General features: G+C 42.5%; 1 protein-coding gene across 7 annotated transcripts in view; it reads right to left on the bottom strand.

Moving 5' to 3' along the window:
- Positions 1-17,711, bottom strand: part of NCKAP5 (NCK associated protein 5) — a 378,350-nt gene that overhangs the window by 218,870 nt on the left and 141,769 nt on the right. For all 7 annotated transcript variants that reach the window (XM_030952067.1, XM_030952070.1, XM_030952063.1 and 4 more), the window contains one exon: positions 16,328-16,401. In XM_030952067.1, the coding sequence (XP_030807927.1) occupies positions 16,328-16,401 (74 nt within the window). The remainder of the gene's footprint in view (positions 1-16,327; positions 16,402-17,711) is intronic.

The raw sequence follows: 17,711 nt of genomic DNA on the forward strand, positions 1-17,711 counted from the left end.
GATTGGGATGTTTGGGGTTTTTTGTACAGCACCTCTTTGCAAGGTACAAGTGAACAGGAACACACACACTTAGCTCTGCATGCAGAGTAGCCCATCTATTTCAGTGCTGTAACTCCGAGGTTAAGCAGGTGTCTAACTGGTGGCAAAATCAGGGTCTTAAAAGGAAAATTAATTAGTGTAAGAAGTGGATTTATGCACAACACCTGGCTGCTGCTGCTGCTGGGCTTATCTGTGTAGGGATTAATCTGGTGGAGACAAGCAGTGGTGTAGCAGTAACACTCTACAACAGTGGTAATCAACCCTACATGGCACAGAAGAGTTAACCATTAATAATTATTACAGAAAGGGAAGTTCTTTGCTAAAGAAAGAGTGTGACATGAAGTGCTACAAAGCATACATTTATACATCAGCAAAAAAACTTGTCAGTAAGTGCATGGTACATGCAATAAACTGCAAAAATGCAGATGAGAATAAATGTCCTAGGAAATACTCTAGAAAAGAGACCAGACTGAAAAAGCCAAAAAGTACCATATATACAATATGTATGCATACAATACAAATGTATACAATAACATACAGTATTTCTGAGCCAAAGTATATAATCTTCCTGTCCATGATGTTCAGTGAAAGGGGAAAGTACGTGGGAGATGCTGAAACCACTGTGAACGTTTTATATTTTTTGTTTTTCCATCAGAGCTCTGCACTGACCATCCAATCCATCCTCCCTGATGAGCACACCACCGAGGTGGGGGGACACACCACATGGGTCACTTTAACTCTGTAAATTGTGTGCTGTGACACGACTGGGACTGCTCCACCGACACAGGCAACCTCCAGGTCCAAGGATTGGTGGGAATGGGGATCACAGCACAGGCTGCAGCTGCTCTGAGAACACGTAGGGCTTCAGACAGGGCAGCGCAGCCCCGCTCAGACTCGTTCTGCACACCCGGAATCCAGCAGGTCACAAGGAGCTCTGTAACCTGGATGGCTCCAAATTTTATTGGAACATTTGTAACACAAATGCACTTTTCCATACTGCTTCCCTCCAGAGCACAGCAAATTGCGGGTTCTAAAAGAAACATGTAAATCCATAGCAGCAGAAACCTGATGACATTTTTATTCTTGCTACTGGCAAGCCCCATGTCATGCCAGTGGCATTAATCCCAGTGTTCACTAGCAAAAGAAACTAAGTCCTGGTAAATTCAACCAAGGGCACTCGTTGCTTTTTGCTGAAAGGGAATTCTGTATTTAGCTTATATGATTTGTTTCCTCTCTTAACAAGAAATGGAAAAGCATTTGTGGTACTCATGGCAAAAAAAAAAAAAAAATATTTTGGCTCACCACCAATGACCAGCATAAAAATGTACAAAAAAAAAAAATCCTCAGCATTCTGATTACTGCCTAGTTATTCCCCAACCACATTTAAAACTCTAGACTGCCCATTCCAGCATTTCAGTGCAATTTTTATTGACCTACTAACCTGTAACTCTGGGAAGCCTGGAGCTAAGAATGCAATAATGGCTAACAAATACAAATCTCCAAACAGAGTGTAATAACCTTAAGTAAACTACTGCCAAGCAAAAGTCCTGCAGATCAAACAGTTCCCACGAAGCCTTATGCTATTAACTAGCAAAAGAGTCCCATGATATCTCCATAGTCATGCACAATAACAGAGCACTGTGCTTCTGTTTACTTACATCGCTTATCTGCAATCCAGTAATGTATACAGCCAGCCCTCTGATGTAAATCACGTCTCTACTTCATGATACTTCCCTTGTTAAAACTTTGCTAGCTTCCTAATGATAAACAGGGGGTTTATCTGGAATATCTGTTTTCAAGGGATGGGCACTGGACACTTACAAAACCATTTCACTAAGGGACTCTGTATGGTTACATGGAGAAAAAGAGTTGTAAACATGCAAAATAAAGTTTGCAACAATATGGTATTTATGTGGCTCTGCATTTTTTCTGCTGAAAGGCCCACTCCCACTTATTCCACCTTATTTCTGTCATTCCCTGGGTAACCCCATCTCGGAAGATGGATAGTGGAGCTAACATCCTACCACAGCTAAAAAGGAGAAACAACAGCTAAAAGCCTCATGGCCAGCAGTGGGTCACTCAACATTCTGCGTTTACCTCACGCCCTACAGCTTTGTGTATTTCAGCTCATTTCAGAAATGAGTTTCACTTCATTTTCTTTTCTACCTAATAGACTTCTTCCATGGGGACAGTCTGCATCCAGCCATCACTGCAATGTGGAGGGGTCAAGCCTTAAACAATCAGGAATAAAATTAAAACAGAAATAAAACTCATTAGGATGCTCCTTCAAGAGACACAGAACGCGAACAAAATCTGCTGCCTCTGAAGCAACAGGACTCGAATACGGCTCAGGGACGAAGAACCATGAAAAAAGCGTGTTGCCCTTCTCCCCCGGGCCGAGGAGGGGCAGGGCCGGGCGCGCAGGGGGCGGTGCGGGCTCCGGCCCGGCTCCGGCCCGTCCGCTCCCGGCCGGCCCGCTCCCCGCGGCGCTCCGGGACCCGGCCTCCCGCCGGCGCTGGCCGCGGCACGGCCGGCGGGGCGGGGAAGAGGCCGGGCCGGCGGTGGGACGCGGCGGCTGCAGGTGCCTCCCCCGCCCGCAGGCCGCGCCCGGCTCCGAGCAGCGCCGCGGGCCCGGGCGGGGAGCGGCGGGCGCCGCCGGGGCGGGCGCGGGGCGCCGGGGAAGGGGAGGAGACGGCGGCGGCGGGGCGGGCAGGAGGCGCGGCGGGCAGGTGAGGGAGGGAGGGAGGGAGAGAGGGAGAGAGAGAGGAAGGAAGGGATAGAAGGGTGGATGGGTGGATGGATGGATGGATGGATGGATGGATGGATGGATGGATGGATGGATGGATGGATGGATGGATGGATGGATGGATGGATGGATGGATGGATGGATGGATGGATGGATGGATGGATGGATGGATGGATGGATGGATGGATGGGTGGATGGGTGGATGGATGGATGGGTGGATGGGTGGATGGGTGGATGGGTGGATGGGTGGATGGATGTGTGCGCGGGAGCGGCCGCTCCTTACCTGGGGCGCGGTGGCGCATCCTGCGGCGGGCGGGGGCCGCGCGTCCCGGCGGGCCGGGGAGCCCCCCGCCGCCGCCCCCCGCCTGGACAGAGCGGCTGCCGCCCCCCGGGCCGCCCGCCCCGCCGCCGCCGCTCGCCCGCTCCGCTTTGTTCCGCCGCGGCGGCTTCTCCTCCCGCTGCCGCCGCAGCCGCGGGACGCGTAACATGTGCCTGGGGAGGGCGGGCGGGCGGGCGGCTGCCCGGGGTGGCACTTTCGGCGGGGCGGGGAGCGCGGCGGCCGGGCCCCTCCGCCCCCGGCCCCGCGGAGGAGCGGGGCTGTCAGATCCAGCCCATCTGCCGCGATCGCAATCGGTCGCAACTGAATGGCTCCGGCAAATCTGCGGCGGCAGCAGGGGCTCGGCGCGGCGGGGGGTGGGGGAGGCCGGGCCATTGTCTGCGGCGGCCCCCGGGTGCCCCCGGGCTGGGGGCGGCGGGCGGGGGCTGCCCGGGGCCGGGGTGTCCGGGAGCCGCGCAGCCGCCGCTTGCCCGCACCGCGACCGGGCAGCGCTGCTCTCCGCTGCCCGCGGGATGGAACATCGTGGGGAAAGCCCTCCTTCCGCACAGCTCCGGGTGCAATGCTCGGCTGGAGCTGCTGCCGTCCCAGCTATCCTCGAAAAGTTAGCAGAGAGGGATGAGTTGGATGCGCCAAGGGGCAGCGGCTGTGCCCACAGGGCTGCTGAGGGCCCGGTGTGTGACACACAGGTGAAAGAGTTCTGATGGATGGAGACTCACAGGCATGCACGGCACACTTTTAAACCTCGTAGAATATGAAGGAGCAGTTCCAAAAGAATTGCTGAAATCTTTGGCATCTGTTAAGCCAAAAATAGCAAATCAAATTTTTTCCTGGTTAGAAGAAAATCTAAGTGGTATGTGATCCAGTTATTTGTAGATACATGGTGTGTGTAAGGGAACTTAAGATGTGGCAAATGTGAGAGAACCTAAGTGAACAGTGAGCAAGAGTTCAGGCAGGATTTCCCAGTTGAAAGAAAGAAAGTGAGAGATCATGGAAACAGGGTGAGAAAAACTGACATAATGCAAATGAGACACAGTGGGTGCACTGGAGTGAAGAGACTGCAGGAACCAGGGTGCAAAGTAAATCCTCATCTACGGTGCTGAGACATGAATCAAAAGGTAGAGCTCTATCTGAGAATCAAAGACAAGCACTAGACAAGCAGAACTTCAAAAATGAAAGTGGCAGGAGTTTTTCTGGATTTTGAATTTGGAGGTTTCTTAGCAGAGGAACTCAGAACAAATCAATGGATAATGCTCAGGTTTTACTTAACAGATTAGCTGTGGCTGAAGACAGTGCAGTAAGTTGGAGAAGGAATCTCTGCCTGTGGTGGTACAGAAAACACTCCTTGCATCTCAATGTGTTGCTGTGGTGTCTTGAGTAAACCCATAGCCAGATCTGTTAATGTAGGTTTTCTTCCAAGTTGGCAATTCCTTTTCCAGTGTGAAATGAGAACCTCCAAAATTACTTGAATCTGTCAAACCTGTAAGTTTGTTCTTTCCAGGACACACCTTGCTGTCTCCTAATAAGACACAATTGATCAATTTTCTGAGGGCTGTTCTAGGGTCCTGGGCTAGTCAAAGATCTTGGGTTTAATTAACTGTAATGAGGTGGAGCATTGTGAATCAGTAGGTGATCATCAGTAGATGATATAGTGATGTTCTTAAATACTGCAAAACTCTGTGAGAGAAAGCTGCAGAGCAGTATGGGACAGCAACTAAGCATCATGGCACACAAGAGGTCCTCTCCAAATCCAGTAGAATTTGGGGCCTCCAAAAAGATTTTTATTCTCCATTCAGACATGATTTCATAATTTAAACCATGATCTTGTCTGCTGATGTGTTTTAACTGCTTTGTAGTGTAGGAAAACACCTTGAACAACTCTTGTAAGAGCCAGTTTGCTTACTGAGTAGAAGATAGCTTAATTTTCTGTTTAAATAGAAAAAAAAACTCCCAATAAAATGTAATCACACTATAATGCCTGTTGCTCCTTTCTAGTTAGTGATTAAGACTGCAAATGCAGTGTGGTTTTTAAGACCTGGCTAACATGTGAGTGGCTGCACTGGAACTGTCCAGGAAGTCTGTGTAATTTGGTGTCATTTCACTGGCAAATCCCAATATCCAGGGGAAGATGCAGCACCTCACCTCTCTGCAGCCCCCTGGGAGCTCAGGGATCTCCTGACCCAAGCTTGCCCTCTGTGTGTTCAGTACACCTCACTAGTTCCCTTCCATGGTTGTGCAGCCCCTAACTGAGCCCACAGACACTTTTAAAATCCATGGTACCATGTTGCAGATGCTCTGATGCTTGTTTACATGAAAAGTCTTCCTTTCCTTTGTTTTTCAATGTGCTGCCTGTTTTCATCCAACAGCCTGTGTTTCTTGCACTGAGAGAAGCAGTGGACAGGCAGCTCCTCTCCATGCTGCTCACATTTTAGCTGTCATTCCCCTGCCTGGGTTCCTGCTGTTTCAGACTGAAGAGTCCTAGCTGTTCCATGAATGGAAACCAACTCCTGCTTATGATTACCTTTTTCTGTCCTCCCCTGAACTTACCCAATTTTTTTGCACGTTTTCTGATGTGGGGGAGAAGAACTGCAATTGGTACTCCAGATGTAGTAAAATCACTGGCATCATCATGGTCCCTTCCTAGGGGTGGTACTGCAAATCTTAAAATATTAGCCTAGTCAGGGTCAGGTCTTTCTATGAAGTCTGCAAATTATTGCATACATAGTTTCTATTTGAAGACCTCATCTTTCCATGATTCTCCTTTCCTGAATTCCTAGTGAAAACATGGAATAGTTTCACCAAATCTGCTAGATTAACAGCTGCTAAAGGGATAAAAAATTTTAAAATATTGCCAGTTTGTTAATTAATTTCAGGCCTAAGCTTACATTCATTGAAATCAAGAGTGACAGACTTGGTCTCTTACTCTGTAACTGGAAGTGATTTAGAATTGAAAAGAACCAATGTTTATCTACAACTTAAAGTTATAATTACAACTTGAAAGTGTTTTTATGCATATGGAGCTGCACAGTATCTTACTGCTGAGATACTGTTCTTCTATGTCTCTTCAAGATTAGTAGTATCTCAGTTTCATACACAGCAACAAGTATATGTTCCAAATCATTATTTCTTGTCCCTAGACTTGCACATTTTTGTCTAGCATAGGCATTTACAAGATAATACGCCAATCTTCAAACAAAATTCATGACTTGGCTCACCATTGCTTCTGAGAGATACAAAAAACAGTGCTCATACTTCAAAACACTAAAATGAAGTAGATGATAGCATTAGCTCAATACATTGCTGCTAGCCATAGTTTTAAATTAACCAACCTAATAACTGGCATGGGCAAATGCATGATTTGGGGGATTTTTTTCATTTTCTCAGAGACACCAAGCTACCATTGGAAGGACAGATACTTCCTAAAATGATTTCTGATTCTCAGCTGACATAATGTGCGTGCATGTGGAGGTGATGTACTGTACTGCGTTCTGCAGCTCTTCCAAATGGGAGAGACCCGGGAAAGAACAGGAATATTGGCAGGTTGGAGGTGACACATTTGCACAGTAGTCAATAATGCCAAAACAACCAAAAGAACTTTTAAGACAGTCTCTGCTTCACAGAGAAACTTCATACTCAAAAATGTGGGAGAGGGAAGAAACCTCCCAAAATGGAGTGGAGTGAGGTTATTAAACTTAACTCTTTTCTTGTCCTTCTATTAATGGTTATATATTTGCTTACACAGGACTGAGCCTGTGTATGGGTGATGTAAGACCAGATTTTCACATGTTCTACCACAAGGTTACACCAGTGGTGTTCTGGAGCTCTGTTAAACATGAGCAGGGTAGAAATCATATGAGCTGATGTCATTAATGGAAACAGTTGCTCTTTCAGGCTGACACAGGGCACTGTTTAGTGAGACCTGGGGCAGCTCTGCCCTTTTCAGGACTTCAGTTCAGCTCTGGGGACCATTGCCTGCACGCCTGGGAAAACTGCCAGGCCAGCTCTTGCACAAAAAGCTGTGCAGCAGGAGTGACAGGGACACTCAAGGAGTGCCCTGTGCTGGCAGGAAAAATCAGTCGCTGGAGCAGAGGTGGCAGAACAAAGTGGTCCCCAGTAACTATGCTGGAATTTCCCAGTGCAGCAGAGCTACAGGAAGGCAAGCAGTCTGGCTGCTGCCTCTAATGGGGACATTCAAACCAAAAAGGATGCCATAAAAGTTTTCTCTGGATCTCAGTGGAGTGAGAATGTAGATTCTTCATGGGAATTCTGAGTATCTTTTGAATTGGCTGAATAAAGGGTCAAGCGCTGCCACTTGCACATTGCAGAACAGATGTGAAGTCATGACTTCACTGTCACAGCAAGGACACAGCATTTGGCCATTTTTTCAAAAATTTACCACTGTTATTAGAGGAAAGGAGGAGAGGAATTGAGAGTGTTTACAACCTCTGGTGTGTTTTTGGACCAATTTCTCCCAGGGCTCTTCAGGAAGATAGATACTTCCTTGGCATTTGAAGTCTCCCAACCATGAGGAGTGGAAGATCATAAAAATACAGGAAGTAGGAGCCACAACATTCATACTTATGACTTTCAAAAGGGCTTCAGAGGCTTTTGGCTTGCCTGGCAGAGAATCTACTAAATGAAGAACAATAACGGATTTGTTACTGCACTATGGAAAACTGAACTGGGAAGAATTTGTAAGGTAGTATCAAACTTCCTCAGTACGGGGCAGTAGGAGCACTTACTGATTCTGGCAGGGTGTGGAAGCAGATCAGCTTCCCCTCTGCCATCCTTAAAGGTGCTACATAAATGTCAGCAAACTGAATAACCTGAAAAAGTTGGCATCTCCTTACTGCAAAGCATTTGGTAGAGCTCAGTCTGCTGTTTTTATTTTTTGTTTATTTGAGTTATACTTTCTGAATTCTGCTTAGCTAATCAGGTGGTAGTAAAACTAAGAGCCCTGCATTTTGCAAGCTTTTATTAAATTTTGAAAATCTCAAGGGAGTATCTACATAAGCAAGAGTTAGCAAATTGTGAGCTATGCAGATTTAAGTAAGAAAAAACTATGTTCATGTCTTTAATATGTGATGAATGCTGCTTTATATTTGAAACCTTGTCCCCAGTGGAACCTATTACAATAATGTTTATACAAGTTTATGCTGTAAATGCATGATATTTTCCCTACAGCAGAATATGTTGGAATGTACTCCTGATTTAAAAAAAAGTGTGAATGGGTGATATCCCAGAATCTGAATTGCTATAGGCACAATTATGCCTTTTTATTAACAAATCGGGCAATGAAAAATATAATTTGTTAACATAAAAAGGACTTTGCACAGCAGGCAGAATTGATAAAAAATGCACCCTGAATCTCCTGCACCACATGGGAACTGGAAATCAGCCAAGTCCTACAGAATTCAGGGAAACTGGATCTTCAAGTGCCAGTGTCACACAAAGCCTGGACAGAGGTGCTGACTGTCATGGAAAAAAGCAGGAAGATGACAGTGATGGATCAGCACATAATTAAATAGCAGGAATAAGACTTGTCACAGCAGCACAGGTGTCCTGCTTTCAGTTCAAGGCATATTTGTCTTGTAACAGGCCCAGCCACATGACACAGGGTCTACATGAAAAACCCAATGGTTTCATAGCACAGGACATCCATGTACTTTAAAATGAACTGCCTGAAGAGAACAGGACAGAGCCCTTCTCTTCTGCTCCCCTTGCCACTGCCCATCCCCTGACAGGGAACATAATTTACTTTATACTGTGGAGTGGCAACGGCCAAGGACAGGAGCTGGAGAGGAGACATGCAAAGAAAGGTCACTTCTTCCTCACCTCATCATGGTATGAACACAAGAAAACCCTCTCCCATCACACAGCATGGGATAAGGCTGCCACCAAGTGTGTTTTAGGCCATAGAGCTTTTTAAAGATTCAAGCAGGGATGTGGGAACTTCATCCCTCAGACTGACCATGCACAGTGCTGTGACTGAGCACAGCAAAACTCTGCCTTACACATGGATCTCTTGTACAAGCTCCATTAATTTTCTTTGTTAAAAGGGAATTATATTATTTCTTGTTGCATCCTTGGGGCTGAGGAGATGAAAACCGGTTCAAACTTTGTGTGGAACAATGAGGCCCTGTTCTCACTTGGGGTCTTTAACTCTTGTTTTAATATAATTTAGGGGGAAAAAAGGTTGAGCATTAAAGAATGAAACAGAAATGCTTAACTTGATTATTTAATTTCTCTTTCACAAGGAAAGGTGCTAACCTGACTTGCATAACTTCATGTACAATTTCTCCTTGACCTTTTGTACATCTGCCATCAGCAGTGCCCTATATGTAGAGTTCATCAGTGAAACCGATCAGTAAGGTACCATTGCTTTAAAAATAGCAAATTCATGAGTTTTCCTTTTCTTTCTTAAACCCACCATGCCATCTAAAACCCTATCCATAGCCTGTGACTGTGCAGTACTCAATTCTATATTACATTTTGACATCCTGGTTTTATAAGGACCTGAATTCTCAGTTGTTGCCTTGATCTAAATCTATAGTTTGCCTCTGCCAAATAGGAGCCAGGGATCTGTGTAAAGATAAGTTGTTGAGTCTTAGAGAAGACTTCAGGGAAATGCCACTATTACTCATTGAAATTGTTCTTTGCTCTGTGAATAAAGCCAATAACATAATTGGGATTATCTGAAGAGTGAAATATGATTCAATTTGACTAACCATGGCTGCGTGCGGACATTAGTGGAAGAGTAAATTCAGCACCAAATAATAAAATGAGACTGGGGTCAGTTTCCTTTTGGAAACGGTTGATTTCTAAAGAAGAAGGAGGTAATCTCAGAGCACCAACACCCAATAATTGTGTATTCCTTTCTTTGGATCCTTGTGTGGGTGTGATCTCGGTTTCACCTCTGGGTGCTTGTGGGAACCTAGAACATCTCTCTGGCAACCTAGGATGGCCAGGACCCCTGCCAGGGGGCTCAGAAGCCCTGGCACGGAGCCCAAAACACCTGTGGTTTTGATTATGACCCATGGAGCAAATTACCAACCTTATATGAAGATCAGCAAGCCACAACAGTTTAGGCAGAATAATAGTGAAGTTATCACGGGGTGAAAAAGTAGATTTTGGGGTTTTTGGTATGGGGGTTCATGAGGCAAGATGGAGGGATCTGGGCATGTCCAGCCTTTCTCCTTCTTCTTCTTGGCCTCCATCTTCTGCTGTGATGTTGGCACTTACAGATTGGCTTAGAGTAGAAGCTCACTGTCTAACATAGGTAATAGGTATTGGAAAGTAAATATTGTGTATGTAGTTTTTAGTGTAAAGACATAACACTGCCCTGGGGGCAGGCAGAGTGCCTCTGACTGTCTTGCTGAACAGACCTCGGCAGGGCAGGAGAAAGAATTTTATAGATAAGATACAATAAGCAACCTTGAGACCGAGAAATGAAGAGCCCTGACTCCTTCTTCAAGTGTCAGGCTGGGAAAAGAGATTTTCGAACTTTTCTCGGGGTCACTCTGACAAGCCAGAGTTCCCGACAGGTGCTGACTCACAGGAGCAGCTGCCTTGAGGTTTCCCTGCAGGGCTGGGCTGGGTCAGTGCTGCTCCCCCATGCAGTGATGCAGCAGTTGTGCAGCGCCCAGTGCTGCTACCTGGGCCAGGCAACACTGCAGGGGACAGACAAAACCCTGCCACTCGCACTCAGCGTCAGACAAAACCACTTCACAGCAGGGCTTTTTTTTTTCCCCTAACCCTAAATAGCCACTACAGTAATATGTATATCTGCAAACACAAAAGAGTTTGTTCTTAGGAAAAATCTTAAACAAATGCAGAACCATGCCAGGATTATACATTTCATTTCCCAGCATACAAATGAGGAGCTAATTTAGTCTGGGCTGTTCATGCATTTTGCTTTTAACAAACATCCATATGCCAAATAGACCTTCCACATACTTCCCTGCTGGAGTTTTTTTTTCTTTCAACTTGGTAGGGAACATTTGTGATCCTTATTCAACCAAATATATCTAAAGAATATATTTTGCTCAAGGCCTTCTAGTTTATAATTTAAGAGAAACAAAATCAATTCATGGCTCTGGCAGTTTCACTATTATGACAAGTATACATCTGTGCCAAACTACTCCAATCCCTAATTAATTATAGAATGTTATTAACATTTTATAATTTAGCATTGGTTAATTTATTTAATTTCATAAACATGGCCATATGAAGTTACTTTTTATGGACCACTTTTTCATCTTTTGCATGCAGTTCTGAAATCTGGGTAGTTTAGCATGGATACAGAGATATTTGCTCGTATCAAGATTATTTTCTGTTCAGATGGTTCTCAGTCCTTTATGTAATGACTTCAATACTGAGGCTTGACACTTCACTCCTGACTCATGCAGCACTGATGAGCAGTGTTAATGGGAGTTTTTTCCAATTAGGGGAAACAGACTGAGAGTCATGTTCTTTAAAATTAATACTTTTATGAATATATAATGCCAATCATATTTCTCATTACCAGGGCACATCAAGTTGAGTTTAATTTTAAGTCAGCTTAGTAAATACATCACAAAAATATGCCCTGTTGGAGTTAAAATGGCTCATTGCTGAAAGAGATTTATTTATTGATCTGGTAAAGAGCTGCACTTAAAATTGCTATCAACTTTAATCAGATGAGGACAATTATTTTATATGACTAATTAGTGGAACTAATAAAAAATCTGAGCAGGTATAAACTTCTGTGAAGCATTTATATTTGTTTGAAAGACGGTGATCAGTCTTGATTTAAACATTGAGATAAATCCTCAAATAAGCACTGATTCCACTGTAACTGCAACTGCAACAAGAGTTCTAGCAGCTATTCAGCCTTTTCCTGTGCTTACATATTCAGTATTTACAGTGGATTTACACAGTCCATCAGGTTCATTTGTAATCTTTAAACTATCCTCTCTTACTTTTCTATGACCCTGTTAAAAATACAATCTAAAAGGCAAACAGTGAAACACTTGCTTTTCTCTATATTCACTATCCAGATTGCTCTCACCCAATCTGGTCCTGAATTATCTTTTATAGCTGTGGTGTGACATGGGCATGGTACTGGGGAGCCAGAAGAAGCAAGGGGCTCTCGTTCACAGATAATAGAATGGCAGTGGTTTTTGTGACCTGTAACCACATCTGCACTGCTCGCTGAACCATCCACATTTATACTCAGCTAAAGAAAAGCACTTTTGGCCAAAAATAAAATACATTTCTAATTGGTATTCTTATGCACATATTTAAACAATTTAAACCAGTCCTCTGTAGAAATGCTCATCTGAAGCAGTACTGTGAGCTTTCTAATACAACTTTGTTGCTTTACATGGTTTTTATCTATATTTTTGTGTGGTTTTTTCACACTTAAGGCCACAAATTAGAAACCCCAGCTTTAGAGAGATATGTATGTTACAATGTTAGTTAGAAGAATCTGAATTAGTATCTGGTGACTGAATGACTCCTAATTGCCAAGCTCTACCTCATTCAAATACTAAGGAAACTAAAAGGAATCAGTGTTGGCATGGGTTTTACAAGTTCATCATATGCATCTAGCAGTGCTGTAGAGATGTAGGGAAAAAATCCCCAAGAAAACACTACCCCAGCAAAACCACAGACTGATGAAGAGACAAGAGGCAGGCTTTAGTGGCTAATAGCACTAAACACCTTTTTCCTGGCTTTGTGTGTTGCCAAGATGGTATGACCAGACAGGTGGATCAAGAAGCAAAGTAGAGGGAAGCCTCATGCTCTTAATCACACCTCACCACACCAACCCCTAATCATAGACTACAGCAACAATTTTGGAAGATAATTCATTCCAAATACAGTCTATAACTCACATTAGCATCATAGACCAGAGGCAATGTTTGTTATGAGAACTTCCAGAATGGGTTAAAATGGGGGTTTGGCCCCAAGACCTGGCTGCTTACACCTTCATTCCTCTCAGGCCAAGTTACTAAGCCCTGGCAAGAAAATTATGCTTGTGCAGAGCATGACCTTATTTAGTTGGGGTAACACTTGATTTTTTTCTCAGCCTTCATTGCTGTAATATCATACACAGGGTTTTTCCTTTGTGTGCCATGCAATTTATTCCCCTAAGATTAGTCTTTTTCTAGTCAAGCAGTTTAAAGCTAATCACAGTTGTTATTTTAATCTGTGCTCACCATTAAGAATTCTCACTGAGCTATTTTGCTTGTTAGCAATTAAGGCTTCCCAATGGAAGTTCATGATTACAGCAAAGGCAACCTGTTTAATACTTGGCACCTCTTTAGTACACAGGCATTAAAACCAGGAGCACAGAAGCATGCTAATGCTGCTGATGAAAGCAGAGCAGATCTATTTAACAAACTCTGTTTTGAATATACAGTGTAGGAGAAATGCAATGCAATCCTCATGTGCAGTTCTGGTCTCTCCCCTCTGTGTTTTGCATTTCTGTAGTAAGGTGGAGAAGTGCTGTTTGACCGTCATTAACTTATTACATATTAGTCATGTCTGACCTGCAGCATGTCCTCAGGCTTTCACCAGGGCAGACTGAAGTGTTGGTCCCAGTTCCAGTAGCACTACTAATAAAATTCCCTGGAAAGGTCTCAAGACTAGGATCTGACCTTTGCTTATTCAGGCAAGCATCCTATGCTGAATTATGACTTCTTTCCTCTGTTAAGAGAATTAGTAATTGCTGCCACTGATCGGTGTGTCAAGACTTAAAAATTATGATCTGCCATCAAATCAATTAGCAAAGACCTCAGGAGCAAATTTTTGTTTCTCATGTTGATTGTCCATGTGATTCTGCCATAAGGATTATATATTAGCTGAACTTAAGCATTAAATGTCTAGGTAGAAAACAACATTGCAAGGGGATTCCACTCATCTGTCCCAATTCTGTCCTCTTTAAAGCTATTTTCAGACAGGATAAGGCAGATAAATACAAAATATTATTTTCCTTTTTTTTTTAACTGATACATGGAGATGCACAACCACTACTGTGCATCACCTCCTATGGTAAATGTTGGTGACTTACATTGATGGGGGTCAAATTTGTCTCACATTGGGTAAATGTGTTGAGATCTAACCTGAGAAATAGGTTCTGACAAGTCAAATATGATATCAGTAATGTGAAAATCACTACTGTAAAATGTCCAGTATAAGAAAAGCTGTGTTAATAAAATCTGCATCATCTCAAACTACTGAGATATAGTCAAGTTTTAAGAACAAGGAATCTGAAGCTGGGTTAGAGGTCTGCTTTAGTGGAAAGCCATAAAATGTGACCTAACCATTGCCAGTCCTCCTGGGACAGCAATTACAGCAATAAATGTTCCACAGCAGATGCTAATGCCATGTGTAAACAGTTGTCCTCTGAACTGAAAAGAAATTTTGGCCCCCACATGTCTTTTAGGGTCCCATTGTACGTGTGGAGATGTAAAGGAAATGTAAAATTGATATGCATATCATGGCAGTGGGTTTAGTCTCCTGTGCCTCAGCCTGGGCACTATAAATCTGGGCTGGCTGTGAGTGAGGCTGCAGGAGCCAAACAGGCAGGATTTGTGTGTGTCAGGTTTATGGGCTCACCCTGATACCGTGGGGTTATCGGTCAATGTCAGGTTCAGCGCCCACTGACCCAATGGGCTCAGAGCGTGGAGTCACAAATCAGGAGCATAATGAAGGCTGAGGAGAGGGCTCTGCTGATTTATTAGGACATCTGTCTGGCTGTAGACAGCCCAGCACTGCCCCTGTGTAGTGCCAGCTATTAGCATAATCCTCACCATGAAACTTCTCAGAGATTTAAAAGAGAGGAATGAAGTGTTCAAAGAAGACTGGCTGAACCAGAAGGGTTTCTCTTGTAGTGCTCGTTACCAGTCTTAACTTTTTATGCCAACACACCATAAAGATAATAATAAAAATAAATAATGTTAAAAATAAATTAATGGTTTTGGTTTTTCAAAACCACTGAATTTTCAGAACACATCTGTATGTCTGTTTATTATAAAGTCACTATCCCTGCTACTTTTCAAAGACTTTCAAATATTTTAATTTTTTAGTATTCATTTATATTTAATCACAGTAGTGTCGTCTGCATATAATGTTATCACCTTCATTCTTACAAAGTTAGTCTCCTGAACTCTGTCATGTTAAATGAAAACTTCACCTTTTTGTGCCAATTATATCTGGCTACTTTTTAAGAAAAGGGGGAATTAAGCACAAACTTTAGGAATTTGCCTATAAGTAAGAGTCAATATCATAATGCTGTAAGCTGTAAATGCTGGGATACTACTTTGAATTGTAGAGGTCAAGTTTGTAAGGTGCAGAACTGATACTGGCATGTGCAAAGTTGCTCTTTTTTTGTATATGAGAGGCATTCACCTGAAAAATCAGACAGATCGTTATTTCTCACTTGATCAGAACTAAGGTGAAATAGGTTTCAGTCTATGAACATTAAATTATTCCCTGAAGATACTTTTTATATTCAACTGTGTTTTAAAAGACTGTCACTGTTCATATGTCTTCAGAAAAAAAAAGTTAAATATTGCATTTAACAAATTGCTGTGAATGTTGAAGGAATTTTATCACTGCTATTATTCCATTTCTTTTGTATGAAATGTTATGTTAGATAGGATTTGAGCAGTTACCAAATTTGCTGTAGGCAGCATAGAAAAACCCACCAGCACATGGCAATCCCTGCTTTGCTTAAACCAGGGTGAAGTCAGGGCAGCATGAAAAGAGAAGATATAGAAAATCCAGACTATCAAAAGCACTGCAAAATTGTAAACCTGTGTTTATTTTAATTTCCAAACTCTCAATTGATCATGTTGCTATGGTGGTATTTTGGCTAGATTTTGTGTGTTCAATGAAAATACTTATATTCAAGGATATAAGGCAATTTCTGAAATTCAGTCCAGTTGAAAGAATCTGAAGTAGAGTTAACATCCACTGCCTAGAAACTCTAACATGAATAAACCTGTGCATGTGTGCAACTGCCCTGATGAACAAAAGCAGGATTCCACTCGTGTGGGCTGCCCTGCTTATTTCATGAGCTAAGATTTGGTAGTCTGCAAAGAATTAAAAAATGGAGAAAGTGAATAGCCAATCATTCATTTGAACTCAGAAATGGAAACTGTGGATTGCAGTATCATTTCCAAAATAGCAACATAAATAAACATGTGTGGCACAGTACTTGCCTCCATAAATTCCAGCGTTGTTCTTCCAGCTGAGTCACTAAATGCTCTATGTATTTGTTGGAGTCCATATATTCCTGAAGGAAAAATTATTACAATATTAGTTTTTCAATGTTCAAAGTATTTGTAAAAATTTGAGTAAAAAGCAGTCAGAGTCAGTTTGTGGAGTGTACTTTGATTTTGCACCCAAAGTTATCCCATATACATAGAAATCACAGTGATGTAAAAATCTAAATTATATTCACATAACATGAACAGGGCAGCAGCCTAATGCACACTTCAGAGATTATTTGAGGGGAAGACAAGAGGCACTGAGGATACACAAGCAGCACAAATAAATTAGTGTGCATATAAATTCATATCCATATTCCAAGCCCAGAATAATCTTCCCTGGATCCAGACTGAAAAATAACTGCCCAGCAGTGCAGTCATTGGTTTTGGTGCAGATTTTGTTTACTTTAGATATTAATCAAAGTGAACTGAATATTTGACTCAAATATTTATTTTATGGACAGTATGAAAAATACTATAGCATGTACCCTATTTGAAAATGAAGCTATAACTCAGCCCCTATATTATTTTGCAGTCCAACTTTTGCAGAGGCAATAACTTGAAATATCAGCTCTATGAAAGCTCCTGTACTTGTGTCTAGACAGAACTTCTGATAAATAATCTTGACCAGATGAAAAATTTGGATTTTTTCCTATTGAAGCCTATTCTTTAACTCAATGCAAAGAGATGATGTTTATTCTCAGCAGAGAAATCTGTCAGTAATAGAAATACACCACCTCATTTCCAGGAGGAAGGCAACATCAGTGTTATTTATATCAAATATTTCAGAATGAGCCCACAGAATAACATGATATAATATGATATATTTGGATGACAGCAGTACCAACACAGTCACATTACTATTATTCTGAAAGTCTATCAGTAATAATATAACTGTCCTGAAATATCTCACCACAGCAAAAATATGTCTTAAACCTCATACTGCAGGAAATTGCAAGTATTGGAGTAAAGAATCCATCTCCACTTTCTGGAAACAAAAGCTCCATTTTTATAGCTCCACTGTTTTACCTTTGGACTCATCACAGAACCACTCTGTGAGGTTCCTGTTTGTATGAGATGTTGTGTCTTTACTGTTATTATTTCTCTTGTGTACAAATATGGATTTTTGTTGCAAAGTGGTTGGTTCTTTTGAGCCATTTCTCTTCATGACCAGGAATATGAGACAGCCACTACAGAGACTGTACATCATTGTGTCTCCACAAGGTGAAGATAAATGTTAGCTGATTTTAATGATCATAATTTATATATAAATGTACATTTTTATTTTTCAGGACTGGAATTGTTCCAAGTGATTCTATGTTTCTGTCCACAGTAA

The sequence above is a fragment of the Camarhynchus parvulus genome, chromosome 7 (genome assembly GCF_901933205.1).
Source record: "Camarhynchus parvulus chromosome 7, STF_HiC, whole genome shotgun sequence".
Classification (NCBI taxonomy): domain Eukaryota; kingdom Metazoa; phylum Chordata; class Aves; order Passeriformes; family Thraupidae; genus Camarhynchus; species Camarhynchus parvulus.